At 33.1% G+C, this 18425-nt stretch overlaps 1 protein-coding gene and 1 long non-coding RNA gene across 15 annotated transcripts; both read right to left on the bottom strand.

The window, feature by feature from the left end:
• Positions 1–1898: 1898 nt before the first annotated feature.
• On the bottom strand, positions 1899–7244 carry LOC133710422 (uncharacterized). Of its 11 annotated transcripts, none has more exons than XR_009846656.1 (12): positions 6982–7244; positions 6758–6871; positions 6056–6129; positions 5557–5641; positions 4785–4863; positions 4581–4630; positions 4386–4479; positions 4168–4271; positions 3985–4072; positions 3070–3868; positions 2740–2956; positions 1899–2257 (listed from the first exon to the last, which is right to left on the bottom strand). It is a non-coding gene; the product is annotated as an uncharacterized LOC133710422 (long non-coding RNA). The 11 variants fall into 11 exon arrangements; XR_009846658.1 differs by having other exon boundaries at positions 2891–2970; positions 6982–7238; XR_009846652.1 differs by having other exon boundaries at positions 2891–2956; positions 4785–4851; positions 6982–7237.
• Positions 7245–9948: 2704 nt separating this feature from the next.
• On the bottom strand, positions 9949–14587 carry LOC133712380 (uncharacterized). Of its 4 annotated transcripts, XM_062138491.1 has the most exons (11): positions 14419–14587; positions 14220–14260; positions 13474–13555; positions 12628–12717; positions 12439–12486; positions 12050–12196; positions 11491–11640; positions 11197–11376; positions 11040–11102; positions 10894–10944; positions 9949–10808 (listed from the first exon to the last, which is right to left on the bottom strand). In XM_062138491.1, the coding sequence occupies exons 4-11, from the start codon at positions 12710–12712 to the stop codon at positions 10372–10374; spliced, it is 1161 nt and encodes a 386-aa protein (XP_061994475.1). In that variant the 5' UTR covers positions 12713–12717; positions 13474–13555; positions 14220–14260; positions 14419–14587; the 3' UTR covers positions 9949–10371. The 4 variants fall into 4 exon arrangements, with proteins under 4 accessions (XP_061994475.1, XP_061994474.1, XP_061994477.1 ...); XM_062138490.1 differs by lacking the exon at positions 14220–14260; XM_062138493.1 differs by lacking the exon at positions 12628–12717 and having other exon boundaries at positions 14419–14586.
• Positions 14588–18425: the final 3838 nt, after the last annotated feature.

The following is an 18425-nucleotide window of genomic DNA, read 5'->3' on the forward strand; positions in this document are numbered from 1 at the left end:
TGCATTTTTGAATGGTGATTTGGATGAAGAATTATACATGGAACAACCAGAAGGATTTGTTCTTCCTGGACATGAAAAGAAAGTATGTAAGTTAGTTAAGTCATTATATGGTTTGAAACAAGCACCAAAACAATGGCATGAAAAATTTGATTTTGTCATTTTGTCATTTGGATTTAGACATAATAATGCTGATAAGTGCATATATTCTAAATTCACAAATGACTATGGTGTCATTATATGCTTATATGTTGATGACCTACTCATATTTGGAACAAATATGAAAGGTGTAACTGATACTAAGGAGTACTTAAAATCAAAGTTCAAGATGAAGGACTTGAATGAAGTAGATACTATCTTAGGAATTAAGATAAAGAAGCATAATGGGGGTTATGCATTGTGTCAGTCACATTATATAGAGAAACTACTTCTTAAATTTAATCATTTACAAATTAAAGAAGCAACAACCCCTTATGAGCCTAATGGCACTAAACTTAGTAACTCTGGTAGATCAGTTGCACAACTTGAGTATGCCAGTGCAGTGGGAAGTTTAATGTATGCTACACTGTACAAGGCCAGATATTGCATTTTCAGTTTGCAAACTTTCTAGATACACTAGTAACCCTAGTGTTACTCAATGGAAAGCAATCAGTAGAATTTTTGGTTATTTGAAAAGAACCATAAAGTTAGGTGTATCTTATTCTGAATTCCCAGCAGTACTGGAGGGATATTCATATGTAAGTTGGATAACAAGTGCTAATGATAATAAATCTACATCGGGATGAATTTTTACAATCGCTGGAGGAGCGATTTCTTGGGCTTCTAAGAAGCAAACATGTATAGCACATTCAACTATGGAATCTGAATTTATAGCTTTAGCTGCTGCAGGTAAAGAAGCGGAATGGCTTAGAGATTTGTTATTGGAAATAGTGTTGTGGCCACAATCGATGCCATCCATTACTTTGTACTGCGATAGTGAGGCTACATTGTCTAGAGCATATAGTAAGGTATACAATGGAAAGTCTAGACATATTAGCTTGAGACATGAGTATGTCCAACAATTGATAACAGATGGAATTATTAATATTACCTATGTTAAGTCGAATAATAATTTGGCGGATCCGTTTACAAAAGCACTCTCGAGAGATTTAGTAGTTAAAACATCTAGTGGAATGGGGCTAAAACCTTTACCTATTTAAGTCACCAGTAATGGTAACCCAACTTTCTCTAGAACATCACTAGTTAAAAGTTTAATGGGTAATAACAAGTTACTGTATGTGATTGTAGAAGCACTGAAAATTAATTACAAAGCCTATTCCAGGATGATCAGTGCAAAACTGCTACGTTGAGGAGGATGAGATAATTTCTCTTAATGAGGTTCATAGTTTATGTCTATAGTAGCAAGGACATGAGAAGAAACCTCACCTAGATGAACATAAGAAGTGGTGCCGCTTCTACCAAGAGTTGGGTTTTATCTTGTAAATGTTCATAAAACCGGGATGAAGCACAAGGCCATAATAGTGCTTAATTGGTGTAGAATTTGCTTTAAGGAAATTTAATATGATCATGTGTGTGGTAAATCCGGTATTAACATAAGAGGACTTGGTTTAAGTTGCGACCACCAAGGTTTTCATTCATACTTTGACTTACTTACACTAATTGAAGGTTTAATTCGAAAGACGTACACCTTTCTTGTATGCGTGATCATATATGTATGACTATAAGAAGAGTTGAACTGAGAGAATTATGTCAATTTCATATTTTATATATATTTTGAAATTGGGGAGGATTGTTGGAAATTTCAGTTATATATATAAAATATATTACATAATTAATTGAAGAGGCATGATGGTTGAAAATATATATAATCAGATTTATGATTATAGAGAAAAGACAAGATAAAATTATGAAGAGGTACATACTTTATATTGAACAATTATGTTTAAATTGAAAGGGTGTCTTTGGCACCTCTTGATCTCTATATAAAGAGCAGTACATGCCACAAGTTTCAATCATCAAATCATTCTGCAATTGACTCTTCTCTTCTCCCTCTTCTTCTCTTATAATCATACAATTTCCTTCTAGTAGTTTCTAAGGGAATTATTCGATTTTGCTTATCGCAGATTCCAAACTTTACCAGGATAAATTTCTTCTACCAAGCTAGACCTTCCTATTACGAAGAAAAAAAGGTCCATGTATCACGTACTGACCGTCCACTTGCTGAATATGGCTGGATATAAACATGGAATGATTTTCGATCCTGTTGGTAGAAACTAGTTATCAGCGGAGAACCCAAAACCAAAGCAACCGATGGATAAAAGTACATAAAAACAAACTACGAGGATTTTTTTGTTTTGTTTTGAAATAGGACGACAAGTTTTTCATATATTCTAATATAAGTGATTACACAACATGACCTACCCCAGAGAGGCTAGGGCCACATCAATAAGACAGATGGTTCAAGAAAATTCACCAAAAATAGGACTAATTTTCTTATCTTTTTCAATATACTTTGGTATCATTGAACAACGTATATCACTTACTATTATTTTTTAAAATTGATCCCTTTTCACAATCAAAGCATGAAGGGATCAGTTTGATAAAGACATAATAATTGTGACCTTTTAAAGAGTCCAGGAGGAAGATAACTTCCAAGCTTGGGGCAAATGAACACATGGGGAATCATAAATCAACAGAACTGGAGATATCTAAAAGCCAAAGCAGTATCGATGGATAACTTACATTAAAAAGGAATCCAGAAGTCGAGAGTGCTAATAGATTTACCTTTACCCATAACCTAAAGCTTTTGAGAACAGTAGCAAACTAACAAAGTTTAACAAAAAAAATAAAATAAATAAATAAACGTTTATAGAAGTTTTCTTTGCGAACGTACCACGAACCTTGACTTTGTGAACCATCCAGAATAATGAGACATGATTATTGGAATTAGGATCGAGCTCTGCAAAACAAAAACTTAACTTTTGAAACTTAGTCCTATCCATAAATGAAAAAGGTCTTATATTTTTTTTTTTTGGGAATGAAAAAGGTCTTATATTTGAAGACAATCATTACCTTCTCCATGACCCAAACACCCTGAACAAACCAAGTGCGCGCATGTGTGTCCACCTCGGTGTGAAGAGATCTATGGCTCAATACATAAACAAGCAGTGGCGGAATTAGGAGCCGAACCTTGGAGAGGCTGGAAATAAACATACAATAACTTTTTTTTTTTTTTTTGGGACCTAGAAGACGATGTGTCGAAGTCGAAATAGGGTGACTCCTTTTTGCTTTTTAATGACTATTTAATCACTTATAATAATAAAATGTGAAAAAGCATGAGGTATTTTTTTGACAATAAAAAAGCATGAAGTCGCTTGGAATAGTGAGACATTCAAAAGCCACAATCGTGAATAGCAAAAGGATGCCTGGAAGGTTGGAAAGTAAGAAACATTAATTAAATAAAAAGCAAAACGGATGAAAGGCAATTTTTATAGTAAATTGGGAGTAAGTACAAAACTGTTGACTTCATCGATTTTATACTTGGTTTATCAAGGAAACTAGGAAATTTGCCCGCGCGTTGCCGCGGGACTTACTATTATTACAAATAAATCCGCTTGTATAGACAAATAACTGCATTTAGGGCGTATAACAATTATCAATTTCTGTCATTTTAAGTGATCTAACAACTAACAATAATCAAATGAAGTTTTCAGTTTCAAACAAATCTTTCACGTTCATTTAACCTTCGTGTTTTGTATAATGGAAGTTCCGTCCCTCCAGCCATGGAGTATGCAAGATTTGAAGAATGTTTGAAACTTATATATCAAGTTTCCCTTCTCAATTTCCTCAGTTGTCCAAGAACTCAGCACTTCTGCTAGCAGCAGGAAAAAAAAAAAGAAAAAAGAGTCCTTTAGTAACAACCTTGTATTCATTAATGATGCAGCATATCTTGAAAATAATTTCATATTTAATCATGTGTGTTTTTACCTTATAGTGTGAGAAGTCATCAGTGCAACCAAGTTTCATGAACTTCATGACTGATTCCTTTGTTTAGAAGTTATCAGCAAACCAAGACCTGGAATCACAGATGATTCATTTATGCATCCTTCCCCATCCAGATTTGAAGTTGATGTGCACTTCCTCCAAGGAAAGAGAGTTGATTGGGCATACCTAAACAAACTCTGATGGAAGCAAATCTTCCCATTGCTTGTTAATATGGAGGATGAAGCAACATGAGAATCTAGATGAAGTGCAAGCCGATCAAGTTTGACACACTGAAAAACATATGGGGAAATATATCATGAATTTCTACATAGTATGGATGCAGGGATCAATATATTGAAGAAGATAAGGTATTCATAAAGACACTGCAGAAATCATGCAATTACCAATAGCGAATGCAATTCGATAACAGTATCAAGTCCCCTGCTTGTGATCAGATTACCATCAATTACTACTTTGGTGTTGTTCACCAACTCATTTCTTTTGATAGATGAGTAACAACATAAGAAACTAAAGTCAGTAACAATGGAAACTATACCAGCGTAGTATTCAGATAAGCTTTTGGATAGAAGTTCACTTACTGTGGACATGATGTCAACATTTTCACGTAGCGAGTTGGACTCTATTTTTTCTGAAAATATTTTCATTATTAACTGAATGTATTTTACCCTCTCTGATTTATAATATCTGTTGCATTATTTGGTACCTTTTCCAAAAAAACTGAAGTGCTGCCACTTACATACAGGATTGCAAATAAATGAGCTCAATTTGAGAAAATATATTACCTTAACAACAGAAGCTCCTGTAACAAACTTCTTCCTAACTTCTCTGAAGCATTATTAAGCTTGACACCTGAAATGTAATCTACAAAAAGTCTGAGTAAGATCAATCTTTCTGTTTGGTGCCTAACAATTAAAATATATATATATATATATATATATATATATATATATATATATACAGATTTTATCCAGAACGAGGCCTCGCTTTGCAATTTCAGAGCGAGGTTAGGGTTTATGGTCTCATATCCACATCTCAACCGTTCAGTTTTTAGGTACTAATGTATAGATCATGTATGCAAAATTTCAGCCAAATTGATGATCTTTAAGGTATCTAACTCACTTAAACCAGTGGACGAACTGAATCTGTCCAACCTAAACCGTACTAGCTTTAAGGCAGTTATCAATGCCTTGACGACCATCAATTTGGTTGAAATTTTGCAGAGATGATCTATACATTAGTAGCTAAAAACTGAATGGTCAAGATGTGGAAATGCGACCAAAAAGTGACCCTAAACCCTAGCCTCGTTCTCAAATTTCAGAGCGAGGCATCGCTCTGGATAGGATATATATATATATATATATATATATATATATATATATATATATATATATATATATAGTAAGATCTACAAAAAGTCTGATAGTTGTATCATTCATTTCTGCTAAAAAGAAGTTTTATTTCTATTACAAACAAACTTGAGAATTGTCGGAAATTAGTTAAATTAGAGTATTTCATAAGTATTTCAGGTTTGGCATAGAAGAGGTACCAGATTACCTTCCTTACTTTTACTTTGGTATGAAAGGAGGTCCAAGTTCAATTGCTTGAGATTCCCAAACGTTGGCAAAGTTTGGAATGTTTTCTGCACATAAAGATTTAATTATGAAAGTTAAAAGGCATCAAAACATCAATTTCGTGCTTTGGTATCTCAAGTCAAAATATCAATAACCAAAAGATCAATTAGTCTGAAACCATTAAGTCCAAAGTTCATTAGAAAACAGAGAATATAACTTATTGGGATAGAAATGATATGATTAGTATAATCGATAGTTTGTTGAGCAAGATTATCAGAAACTCTGCAGCATAAATAATTTCTATTTGCTAATCCTCATTTTCCAAGTATTTGATGATGAAGTGTTTTGATCTGGGAATTTCTTTCTTGGTAGCTTCATTTGCTCAGCACATCTCTACTTGAAATCCATAGAGTTAAGTTATTTCCTCATGCATATTAAAAAACCAAAAAAGCTAATCATGTCGTATAAAATTTTTATTGTACCTTTTACACTGCGTGGCTTATTTTCATGTCTACAGGCAATGAAGACCGAAGCAGTTGCAACTCAGTCTGGGGTCCTAAATTTGAGAGGTTTCTGATCAGTCATCTTCTTATATATGTCATTGGTTGGATCATAGTGAAATAAATCCGTGAGTGAGATAACATATTTCTTATATACAAACATGATGATAAGTTTGTAATCTGCGGAACTGATTACGGACATGCAAAATCAAAACCAATTAAATTCCAATCGAACGAACACACCTACATTTTCTCAATCCTGAATATCTACTTTTTCTCTCTTTTCTCTGCCTCTCTCTGTTTCTCTCTTTGCAGAGAATATGCTAATCCAAATTTGTTCATCACTTTCACTTGCAACGTCAAATGGCTAGAAATACACTAACCTTGGAACAAAGTGCTTCAAGTCTAAAATTTCTATGTTTACTATATACAACTTTTCAGTCTGAACTATATTAAAAAAAAAAAATAATAATAATCTCCATTTTCATTAGCAGAGTCTAACCTTTGAGGATTAAAACGCAGCATACCAAAAATATAAGATTATACTTTCAATGATAAACCAAATACAATCAATAAGCTATATACTTGTTTATAACTATCTTATTTCTCAAAACTCAGGATACCAAAAATATAAAACTATACTTCCAATGATAAATCACATACAATAAGAACGAAAGCTCATACCTGATCACCTTCACGGTAGAGACAACAGTACCGAATCAACAAAGCAACAACAGCCAAATATTCCAGTCAACAATATTGAGAACTGGGGAAGACTCAAAACTGATAGTTTCGGAGCTGTTTAACAACGAAAATATCAAAGGTTAGGCTCGAATGCAATAATATAGTATCAGTTAAGATCGATGATTTGATAGAAGAAATTGGTTTAGATGAAACCCGAATCTTACCAAGCCTTTTCCGATCTTGATTGTGACGGAGGAGGATGATGTCGGCTGAAGATAGGTCTTCATATTGACAGAGGAACAGAGCCTTCTCGAATGATAATGGCGGTGGAGATATCTCTTATATATTGAATAGTTCAGGGCAAAAATGTAATCCTAGATTGCATCCCCTTAGAGTACTATTTGTCTTATTGTAAACTCTAGAATCCTCCCCAACCTTCAAGCTCTTTCAACTGTATGTGCTTATTGCCAGATTTTCTTCTAGGCTGAACTATTTGTTTAGCAGACATTCTGGTAGGTTTCAAACAATGCTTTCTCTCACTTGTGAATCATGATTTTATGCTGGGCTGTTTATTTTGCTTGTTTTTATTTCACGTGTGAATGGTGAATAATGAGCCAAAAGATGATTTGAAGATGACAATATTTATTTTAGTACAGAAACATTAATATGTACGCAAATGTATAATGTGACATATTATTGCATTTACAAATGTTGTAATACGTCTTTATAAACTATATTCTTAGTGTATTTATTTGGTGTCTCATTATTGTTATTTATTAAAATTTTTAATCCATTTTTTTATGTAACTCGTGAAAGCGCTACATATAATTGTCAATGTGTAAAAACAAGTTCTGGTAAATATATCCCAACTTGATTTAGTGATTGACCTTGACTTTTAGTGATAGTCATAGCATAACATGGTCTTATTGGAAATTGTCGCCTTTTAAAAATAAACGGCCATTTGTTTTCAGATGCAGGAAAAACAATTCTAGGTATAAAAAAATTTTGGCCTACGTTGTTTCCTGTTAATATTTTTGCTTCTATTAATCGATCAAATAATTTTGTAATTATCAATCTTGTACCATTGCATAAACCACATGTTTGATTTAAATTTCTTAATAGCATAATAGGCATTCCAATTTTTAAAATTAATTCATGTGATGGTAATCCATTAAATTCTAGTTTATTAAAAAATTCTATTGGATATAAAAGATTTATGTTTTCATTACTTCCAGAATTTAATAAGATGCTATCAGCGCTTAAATAAGTTGTTTTATCGCCTGGTAATAAATTAATAGCATAGTTATTTATATCATGAACTGTAACATTTCGAGGTGTAATAATTGCATGTTCTTTTAGGTAGTTAAAATTGTTGTAATTACTACAAAAATTTGGATAAGTTGCAAGAAAAATTGCTTCTATTGGATTTCTATACGTATGAATAAGTATATCTTTTGGAATTTCAACCCAGGATGCATCTTGATCATTTTGCTCTTTTATCGAAGATATACAACCATCTCCTATTTGTAATAGCCAGTTTGCAAAACTTGAAATATTCATTTTTTCTTCATCACTTAAATTCTTTTTTGATAATCTCATATTTTCTGTTAAATGAAATATTTTAAATGACGACCAAAGGTATGAACTATTTAATGAAGCTTCAATTATTTGTTCTTTAGTTCCTCCTGTAACAACAGGTAAAATTTGTCTAAAATCCCCGCCTAATAATATAGCTTTACCACCGAATGGTTTGTTAGCTTGTATATCATTTGGATCACATAGAATATCACATAAAGATTTGTCTAATGATTCAAAACAATATTTATTAGACATTGGAGCTTCATCCCAAATAATTAAATCTGTTTTACTAATTAGTTTTGCAAGATGAGTGCCCTTTTTTATTGGACATATTGATAGATTATTGATTGTCAAAGGTATTTTAAATCGAGAATGAGCAGTTCGACCATTTGGAAGTACTAATGAGGCGATTCCTGATGAAGCAACAGCTAAAACAATTTTTCCTTCATATCTTAATTACAAAATATCGACAATTAAGATAAGTTGTAATTTCATCTGACAATTAAGATAAGTTGTAATTTCATCATTCATATAAGTTAAACAGTAAAATATCGACAATTAAGATAAGTTGTAATTTCATCATTCAGATCTTCATACAGTAAAACTCGAGCTCGATCTGGACCTTTATTAATATATTTAAATAAATATTTAATTAACATTGATTGAGAACATGATTCAACATTAATATGAGCATTATATCGTAATAATAAGTTTGGATTATAAGGAACAACAAAATTATTTCCAATATGTACATTATTTTTTATTACGAATTTTGTATCATCATTACGACGTTTATATATTGAAGGTGTATTTGTTTCAAATATAGTATTTGGGCAGTATGCTTTTGGAAAAAATTTGGAACATTTTCCATTCCGCATGCAAGGAGATTTTGAATTTAATTGTCCGCAAGGTCCATGAATCATAAACTCACTAACAATTTTAAAAAGCTCTGGATCAATATTTTTATCTGGTAATTCTGCTGAAATGATAGAATCTATATCAGCTGCTGTATAACATTTGTAATTTTTTTTTAACCAAAATAGCATATGAGCGTGAGGAAGGCCTCTTTTTTGAAATTCTATTGTATGAACATATGCATCAATTTCTCCGAATGGTTCTCCAGATTTAATATAATTAATCATATCTTGTAATTTTATTTTAAACATTCTTGAGATTATGTCAGGTCTATCTTCAGCTCTATATTTAGGTTTTTTGTTTAGATATCTCTCTATTTCTGGGCATTTGACGTTGCAAGTGAAAGTGATGAATAAATCTGGATTACCATATTGTCTGCAAATTGTCATCGCATCTTGATAATTATTAATCATATCTCTAGGACTTCCTGTATGAGAACTGGGTAATATAATTTTTTTTTCCTAAATCACGACTGTTGTTAATTCCAGCTGAAGCTGCAGTATAAAGCTCTTTTAAAATTTCACTTCGAATATTTTTTTGATTCCTTCTAATCCAATCTAATCGACTTTCTTCAACAGTTGCATAAGCATCAACTAAAAATTGTTGAAATAGTCATCCACCTTTCAATAAAGTACTTCTTTCATTATTTCTGTCTTGAATTTGATATGTAATGTAAGCTCGCATTGATATGTTTTTTTCTGTGGAATTTCCTTTGATTCCCTGCATTGGTAAATTTATTTTATATCCATCTTCACCATAAGGAAAAAGTATTGGGTATTGTAATGCCATATATTTTGGATGTATTTTAGAAACACGTTGTAAATTTCCACTATTTGATTCAATAATTAGATCTCTATTGGAATTATGTTCTCCAATATCACCAACTATTAAACCACCAATTTCTTCACTTGTTGGTGCTTCATATTGTTTACTATCAGTAGGTTCACGATTAAGTATTGTCATATTTAACGAAGGTAAAGAACGATTTTCAAATTTATCTCTAATTGTTCGAAGTTCTTTTACCAATTCATTAATTTCGTCAAACATTTTTATAAGTCCTTCAACAATATCTAGTTTGATATTTGTATTCGTATGAGTAGGATCAATAGCATTAAGACGGTTTAAAACTTCATTTTTTGTACTTGATATATGTATAATTGAGCGTATTTAGGACTTTCCCCATCAGAAGGTAATATAGAACCCATTAAATGATGTACTTGACCGTTAATTTTAAAAACATAAGGACCTGATCCAGTATTTATTTTTTGATCAATTGTTGCCCCCATTGATGTAAAAGAAAACATCGAGTTGTAAATCCTGATATTCTCTCTAAAAAGTCTGCTTTCAGAACTCCTATTCGGATCCAATAATCTTTCAAGAAATTCTGGTGTTGATTTTGATGGTTCAAGCTTGATTTGACCTTTTTTGCAACAATTTGTATAGATTAGAGGCGCACTTGAGGACGATTGTTTATTCGCTTCTCCAAACCAGAAACATGCGTTGCAATAATTACATGTGTGGATATCATCTCCTGAATCCTCATATCTGATTGTAGATCCTGTAATCACAGTTGCACAATTTTGTCAATAATTTATTCAACTGTTGTTCAGTGAAAAGAACAAATGAAATTACACAAAAACAACCTGCTCTACTTCTTTGGTATGAAGCTTGACCAAATAGATGTAAACCTTCACCTGAATATAAAGTTTTGTAAACATTAGTGACATTGTAAACAAAAATGTGTTACATTATCGAACTTTTGATCAATGAATAAATGCAAAAATCAAACCTCTAATTTCATCAGTTTCTACAAATTCAGAATTGTTGGAGCTTTGTAAAACTTGTGATGTACCTACACATAAAAATCAAAATAAATGTATCAAAACCGTTTACATATTATCTGCCATCTTTGATACTAAACTAATTCTCAAAATTGCATATGGTACCTGGATTCTCCATATTTGAGATTCTATTAGCTGACAAACTTGAATTAGCAATTGCACCTGAGCTTTGTTCCCTAGTTCTGAATCGCTTGGGAGTATGGTTAAATTTGGTAGTGCTATAACTTTCGGAATTCTGCTGATGTTTTAAACATTGATTCTCTTCTGACATCACCAACTGAATGCCTACGAATGCAATTTGACTGATATCAATAACATTGCACTCACACAAAAAACATAAAGTTTCTGCTAAAACCATGCACTCAAATGAACATTTGAAACTTGCTAATGCATACTTACCACGGCTTGATCTGCTAAAATGAACTTCATGTTCTTCACTGCTATCACAAACAGGAATTCCTTGCATTTCTATTTCATCATTATCGTTTTGACAATGACTGTCTTCTAACAATGTTTTTGTTCTTGTCCATTTTGTCTTCGAATATGTGCCTACATGCAAACAATCAGATTTTGTCTCTGAGTTTCTCAGATTTTATCAAAAAGGCTTCCTTCATTTTCTGTTTTTCGAGAATCAGAGAGAGAATTACAAATACAAAAACCAAAAGTACAACAACAAATAGGGATGCCTACATATTATATTTTTATGCAAAGATAAGAATGATAAAATATAATATACAACACACATGAAAACCATTTATTTAATGATTACAAAAACATAGTTATCACCTGTTAGCTTATTCCAAGTCTAAACTGGTATCCACATTTATAATAAGCAAAGTGAAGAAACCATATAAAACAGTACAAAAATCAAAATCAAATATAACTGAACTTGAGCAAACAGATAAAAATGATCAAAATGGTTGAGAAAAATATCAGAAACTTGCTAATGCTCACTCACCACGGCTTGATCTGGTAAAATGACTTTCCTGCTCTTCAGCACTATCAGAAATAGGAATTGCTTGCATTTCCCTTTCATTATTACGATTTTGACAATAACTGTCTTCTAACAGTCTTTTTGTTCTTGTCCATTTCTTCGGACCCATACCTGTATACAAACAATTATACTTTATAATTCTCCAACGTATGTGTAAACTGTAAACTCAAAGCATTTTATTTCTTAACATTTACTAAAACAGGGTTGTATGTCTCACAGCACTGAAGAACATGAAACAAATTAATCAAAACACATGCATACTTCATTTCCAAATCCAAGCACAAAATCTTGATTACCAAATAGGAACCGCAAAATGTGACAAAAATAATAAACATAAAATTACAGACTCATACCTGAATCCAAACCAATTAAAAGACTTGACAGGCTACTGTTCCTAAGATCTGTAGAACAAAGGAAAAACCACTTGAACAGGTTGATAATCACATAGATATACAAACCATATACAGAGATATGATAGCCAAACGTACTGCAAAAACAATTAAAATCAAATTCTTAACTATAAATAATAAAAAGAACAAAACCTGATGAGGAATACGACACCAAAATAATAACAAATGATATCCACAGGAACAGTGCCAGCAAACTTGTATGGAAATTTTTTTGCATAAAATCTAAAAAACACAAACAAAACAACACCAAAATTGTAAAGTCAATCATTAGACAATAAAAACTGACTTTAACATAAGCTCTCGTAAACAGAATCAGAACAGAAATTGTTCTTACTTTAATAAATTAGTAGATGCCTATTAAGAAACCAGCAAATGAAAAGTATAAAGCAGCAAACAATAAAAACATTAAGTTGTTTTTTTTCTTATTGAAAACAGAAAGTAATTACAACCATGAGCGCAAGTATTAAACTGCACCAAATTTACTTGTCTCCATACATATGCATGAAGGAAAAAAACAAAAAAGCTACCGTAAGCAATTCATTTCTATAAATTTGTTCGCATGACATAGCATTCACCAGAGAAATAGAAAAGACCTTTACCAACTAAAATTCCAGAGCTGGTTTCTCTTTAGCATACGTACAGAATGCTAACCTTGGAACAAACTGCTTCAAGTCTAAAACTTCTATGTTTAGAAGTTTAAAAAAATGGTGTTGCCAACTTCCTGACTATATACAAATTTTCAGTCTGAACTACATAAAAACAACCCAAAAAAAAAAAAAAAACAGTAAAAAACAATAATCTCTACTTTCATTAGCAGAGTCTAACATTTGAGGATTAAAACGCAGCATACCAAAAACATAAGATTATACTTTCAATGATAAACCAAATACTTGTTTGTAACTATCTTATTTCTCAAAATCCAGGATACCAAAAATATAAAACCATACTTCCACATACAATAAGAACGAAAGCTCATACCTGATCACCTTCACGGTAGAGACAACAGTACCGAATCAACAAAGCAACAACAGCCAAATATTCCAGTCAACAATATTGAGAACTGCAGAAGACAATGAAACAATAGATGAAACCGAAAACCCAAAATAACACATCAAAAATTGATCATTGAATTTGACCTATCAATTATCATAACAACTTCTCAAAGATATGAACAATCAAACAAACTGCCTCTAGAAGTAGAGAGGGGAAAAAAAGAGAGAGAGAAAAAAAAAACACATTCTATATTTTCTAGATAATATAATAATTGTTATGGAAACCGAGCAAAAACAACTTCCTACATCCTATATTTGAAATAAGAAGCATTCTGATCCATTCTTCAGTCATTCTTCAGTCCTATTCATACATCAGTTGCTAACTATATAAAGCATATACAACTTATGATGAATCTTTCGCGTCAACACAAACTCACAATTCACTAAACGATAACAAAGATGAGAAAGATTAAAAACAAAACCTGTTCTATTTCTTTTTAACCCAATCATTTTCCCTCAGAATCTTCAAAAAAGATTGGATCTTGGAACCGATTAAATGTTAAAACCCAGACTACCAAACAAAGCCCAAATCGCATACACTAATCTGATAAAAAATCACAAAACAAATCCATGAAATCAAGGAAGCCACCGTTTAATATCAGATAAAATTCAGCCACAAATAACACAATGAAAACCACAATATGATATAACCGAAGAACATCCAAATCCTACCAAGAAAAGAAACCCAAACTCTTCTGTTGCTTTTGCTTTTGCTGAAAAGAAAACCACAAAATCCAAACCCAGGTTAATTGAAAACTACTTAGATTGGTTCTTGAACAGGAAAAACCCAAAACAGTGATGTATGATGATGGAAAAGCTGAGAGACCGACAAAAAAGTAAATCAAACAAATTCAAACCCATCCTAGAATACCTGGGATGATCAGTTCACTCAATTTCTGTTCGAATCGAGCATCAACTTCTTCCCGTCTCCCTCTTCTTCAGTCTCAAACTCTCTCTCTATCCCTAAGTAGATAGAACGCAGCCTGAAGCTCTCTGTCTCGCTCTCTCTTTTTCTCTCTCGGTATCTCTCGATCATTCTAAAGTAATCCCACACAAACCAAAAAAAAAAAAAAATGATAAATAAAAAATTCATAGTCGGTGACTCGGTGTATTCAGCAGCAATTGTTGTTTCAATAAGCCCAACTGAAGTCCAAAATACCGACTCTACTCGGCAGCCTGGAAATTGTCGTAGAAAACCAAGGGCAGAACCGTCACTCCACTGTTACATGAACAGTTGTGAACAGTTAACTCACCTTTCATATATGAAAACATTGGGGGGCCCATGGCCCATACCCGCCCCTATAAGGACGAGTAACATACAGCCCGCACTTTGCTGCGGGTGAGTGAATGCCCATTTTGCTACCATTTTCCCTTTGTATGTATGCAGCTTCTTCTTCCTCTTCTTGTTCCACTACTGGGTCCTTGCGATGACCTTTTCTTTTTTCAAACATTAAAATGGGTTTTCGCTTCCAATTCCTTTGAAATTGCAACTGCCTTAAAATTTAAAAGGGTACATAGAGAGCTATATATTGCTAGTAAATACTTAATCAAACAGAAATGAAAAATTGAAGACGTGTCATTTTACATCCACTCATTTATAGAGAGCAATTTTGTATGACTTTGATATTTAACATGTTTGAACAAAAAGCTATCAAATAATTAGTAAATAGATAGATCAAATTCATCTCTTGAAATTTTTACAACAGTTAAGGTAGGCTGCTTAACTGCTTATTAATTTGAAGATGAATAAATAGCTTCTTAGAGAGGCAAGTACTCTTCTTTTTGTTAGCGTTCAACAGATCAATTTGTAGAAGTTGATGTTCCCCGCTACTTAGAGTGCTGCCAACTCATGCTTTTGCTGTGGATTCTTCTTCGTCATAAGCCCCCTGCATATACATTTTGTGTTAGATGATTGAAGATATGTTTATCTGACAATTAAGTGGTTTTGAGCAGTCTAGCTAGCAAATTAAGTACTTACCTGTTTTCCCTTCTTCCTTTGTCTTGGATTCCAAGATCCTTTGTTCCATAAATGAGCTTCATATCTCCCCGTCCATCTATGCCTTCATATAATTTTTTAACGTTAGGCTCTTCAACATTTAAATTTACCTGAAAACAAAAACACAAATGGGAATTTCATACATCAAATTCAATAACCAACTTTCAAGCTACTCTTAAGAAATGCAGGCCAAGACTACAAATTAAAATCAAATTGACCCAAGATTATACCATTTCTCAAAATCAATTATCAGGGACACAAATCATATATTAAATAAAATATCTCTCCAACTCCTTGCACATAACTTTCCTGGCCTATTAAAAAAAAGGGCTAAATACTGTTTACTACCCTGTGGTTTGGGTCCGAAATCAATTTAGTCCCTCGACTTTTAATTTCATCAAAAACACCCTCACACTATCATTTTTCATCTAATAGATCACTCCGTCATGATTCCGTCAAATGGAGCCGTTAAGTAGCTGACGTGGCATGCCAACTGAGCACAAGTGGGGCCCACATGAAATGAAAAATTAATTCCAAAATAAAATTTCAGAAAAATAACAAATTTCTCTCTCTCTCTCTCCCCCCCCCCCCCGCGGTTTCTCTCTCATCTTCCTCTTCATTATCTTCTTACTCCTTTGTCTTCTGTGTCTTCTTCATAGCAGAAGAGTGTCTCTTCCCTCTTTCCCTCTGCTCCACTCTCTTCTTTGTTAATCCCAACCAAATTCCATTACACTGATCCTTCTCAGAGTCGACCTGAAAAGACTACAACTCCACTGCTTGGGTACAGATGTCCTGCACCGAAGAAATCGATGAAATTGGGTTCTGGGTTTCGAAGATGGGCGGAATTCTGATACTGGGTCTGAAGAATTTCAAGCATTCGTTATTGGGTGGGCGGAAGATTTTGAACTTCGGGGCTCTCAGATGGGTCTGTTCTAAAATTCTTGTTTAAGTCTTATGACTCTCTTTTAGCTTCGATGTTCAAATTTCGAGATGGCTTTGTGAAAAATTGAGTTTCTGATTCATTGGTTATCTGTGATTGTTTGCTTTGATGAGCATGTGGAGTTCTTTGATTTTAGCTGATCAAAAACAATAGTGAATATCGGAATCTCTGCTCTCTCTGTCCCTCGTAGTTCTCTCTGCAATGGAATTCCAAATTAGCGAGTGAGTCATGGGCGGCGAGTTACGCTATGAGATCGCACAGAATGCTTGCATAAAGATGGTGCTACACGCTCTCAAGCACAAGGCTTCCACCGTCAATGGCATCCTCCTCGGCAGCGTCTCCCCCAAAACGACGACATCGAGATCATTGATGTTGTCCCTCTCTTCTACTCCGAGCTCGGCTTTTTCCAGATTAGCAATCCAAAATAAAAATTAGTTAATAAAAGTCAATTGCTAAGATTAATGCCCAGATAATCAATACTCGAATTCATTCCTAGAGTCATCAATCTTCAATTGTTTGTTTTATTTTTCTGGGTTTTGTTCATATAGTTTCACAGTTCCAATTGCCATGTTCTTTTGTTGTGTATATTAGACAACTGGGAATTTATTTGAGATAATTGTCTGCTATGAAGAAGACACAGACGATAGAGAAGTAAGAAGGTATTGAAGAGGAAGATGAGAGAGAAACCAAGGGGAGGGAGGGAGAGAGAGAGAGAGAGAGAGAGAGAGAGAGAAATTTGAGAAATTTGTTATTTTTCTGAAATTTTATTTTGGAATTTTTCATTTCATGTGGGCCCCACTTGTGCTCAGTTGGCATGCCACGTCAGCTACTTAACGGCTCCATTTGACGGAATCATGACGGAGTGATCTATTGGATGAGAAATAATAGTGTGAGGGTGTTTTTGATGAAATTAAAAGTCGAGGGACTGAATCGATTTTGGACCCAAACCACAGGGTAGTAAATAGTATTTAACTCTAAAAAAAAAAAAAAAAAAACTTTCCTGACCTGATTTCTCTAGTTTTCACAACAAATTGAAATAGAATTATATATTCAGCAATAGCCAATAGCAGATGTCTTGAACCAATCAGAAACCAAAAAGCCCCAAAGAAAACAACGAAGTTCAACAAAATGACCTTCTTTCTATGGTCTCCGGTGACCAGTTTCACCTCCTCAGAAAATCGTAAGGTACAACAAAGATGCTTCGAGTGCAGTTTCCAGTCCTTTGCCAAATCCTCCTCTCACCCATTAGCATGAGAATAAATGATCTCAGGTGCTAAATGTGCCTAAAATCACAAACCATAGAATTTGAGATTTAGTCTGACCTAAGGCCTCGTAAATGTAAGAGAATGAGTTTTAAAACTGTTTTACTTACCAAGATAAAACCATGCCTCAGAGTCAGGTACTCATAGTAACTGCCCGAAAAACTGTCTGAAGAAGCACACCTGATAAGAAAAGAAGAATACCCTTAAACCTTGTTGTCATAGCTTTTACATACTCCATGCATTACTGAGTTAATTATTTGTAAAATCCAACAATTGCAAGTACAAATTCCTATTAACAATGCAATAATGCTCAACTTCAAAGTAGTGCTTTACGTACAATGCAAAGGAAAACTGATGACTGGCTCCAGAAGTTCAAATGACTCTTTCTGAATGATGTATCCCTTGCATACCTAAACCTTCCTGAATCTGCAATGCAAACACTTTATAAGGTAAAAATCAAGAAGTTCTAGCGACTAAGAAAGCTAAAAAATTTGTCAACCGGTATCTGAGATGACATTATAGATTGCAATGACATTAACTTAATATATATATATATATATATATATATATATATATATATATATATATATATATATATATAGCTTTTAAAATTTAAATATCAACTATCTGATTTTGATGTCAAAGTTGGTATATTATGACTGAGCTCTCACTAATGAGCA

This window comes from Rosa rugosa, chromosome 5, assembly GCF_958449725.1.
Source record: "Rosa rugosa chromosome 5, drRosRugo1.1, whole genome shotgun sequence".
In the NCBI taxonomy this organism is placed as follows: Eukaryota; Viridiplantae; Streptophyta; class Magnoliopsida; order Rosales; family Rosaceae; genus Rosa; species Rosa rugosa.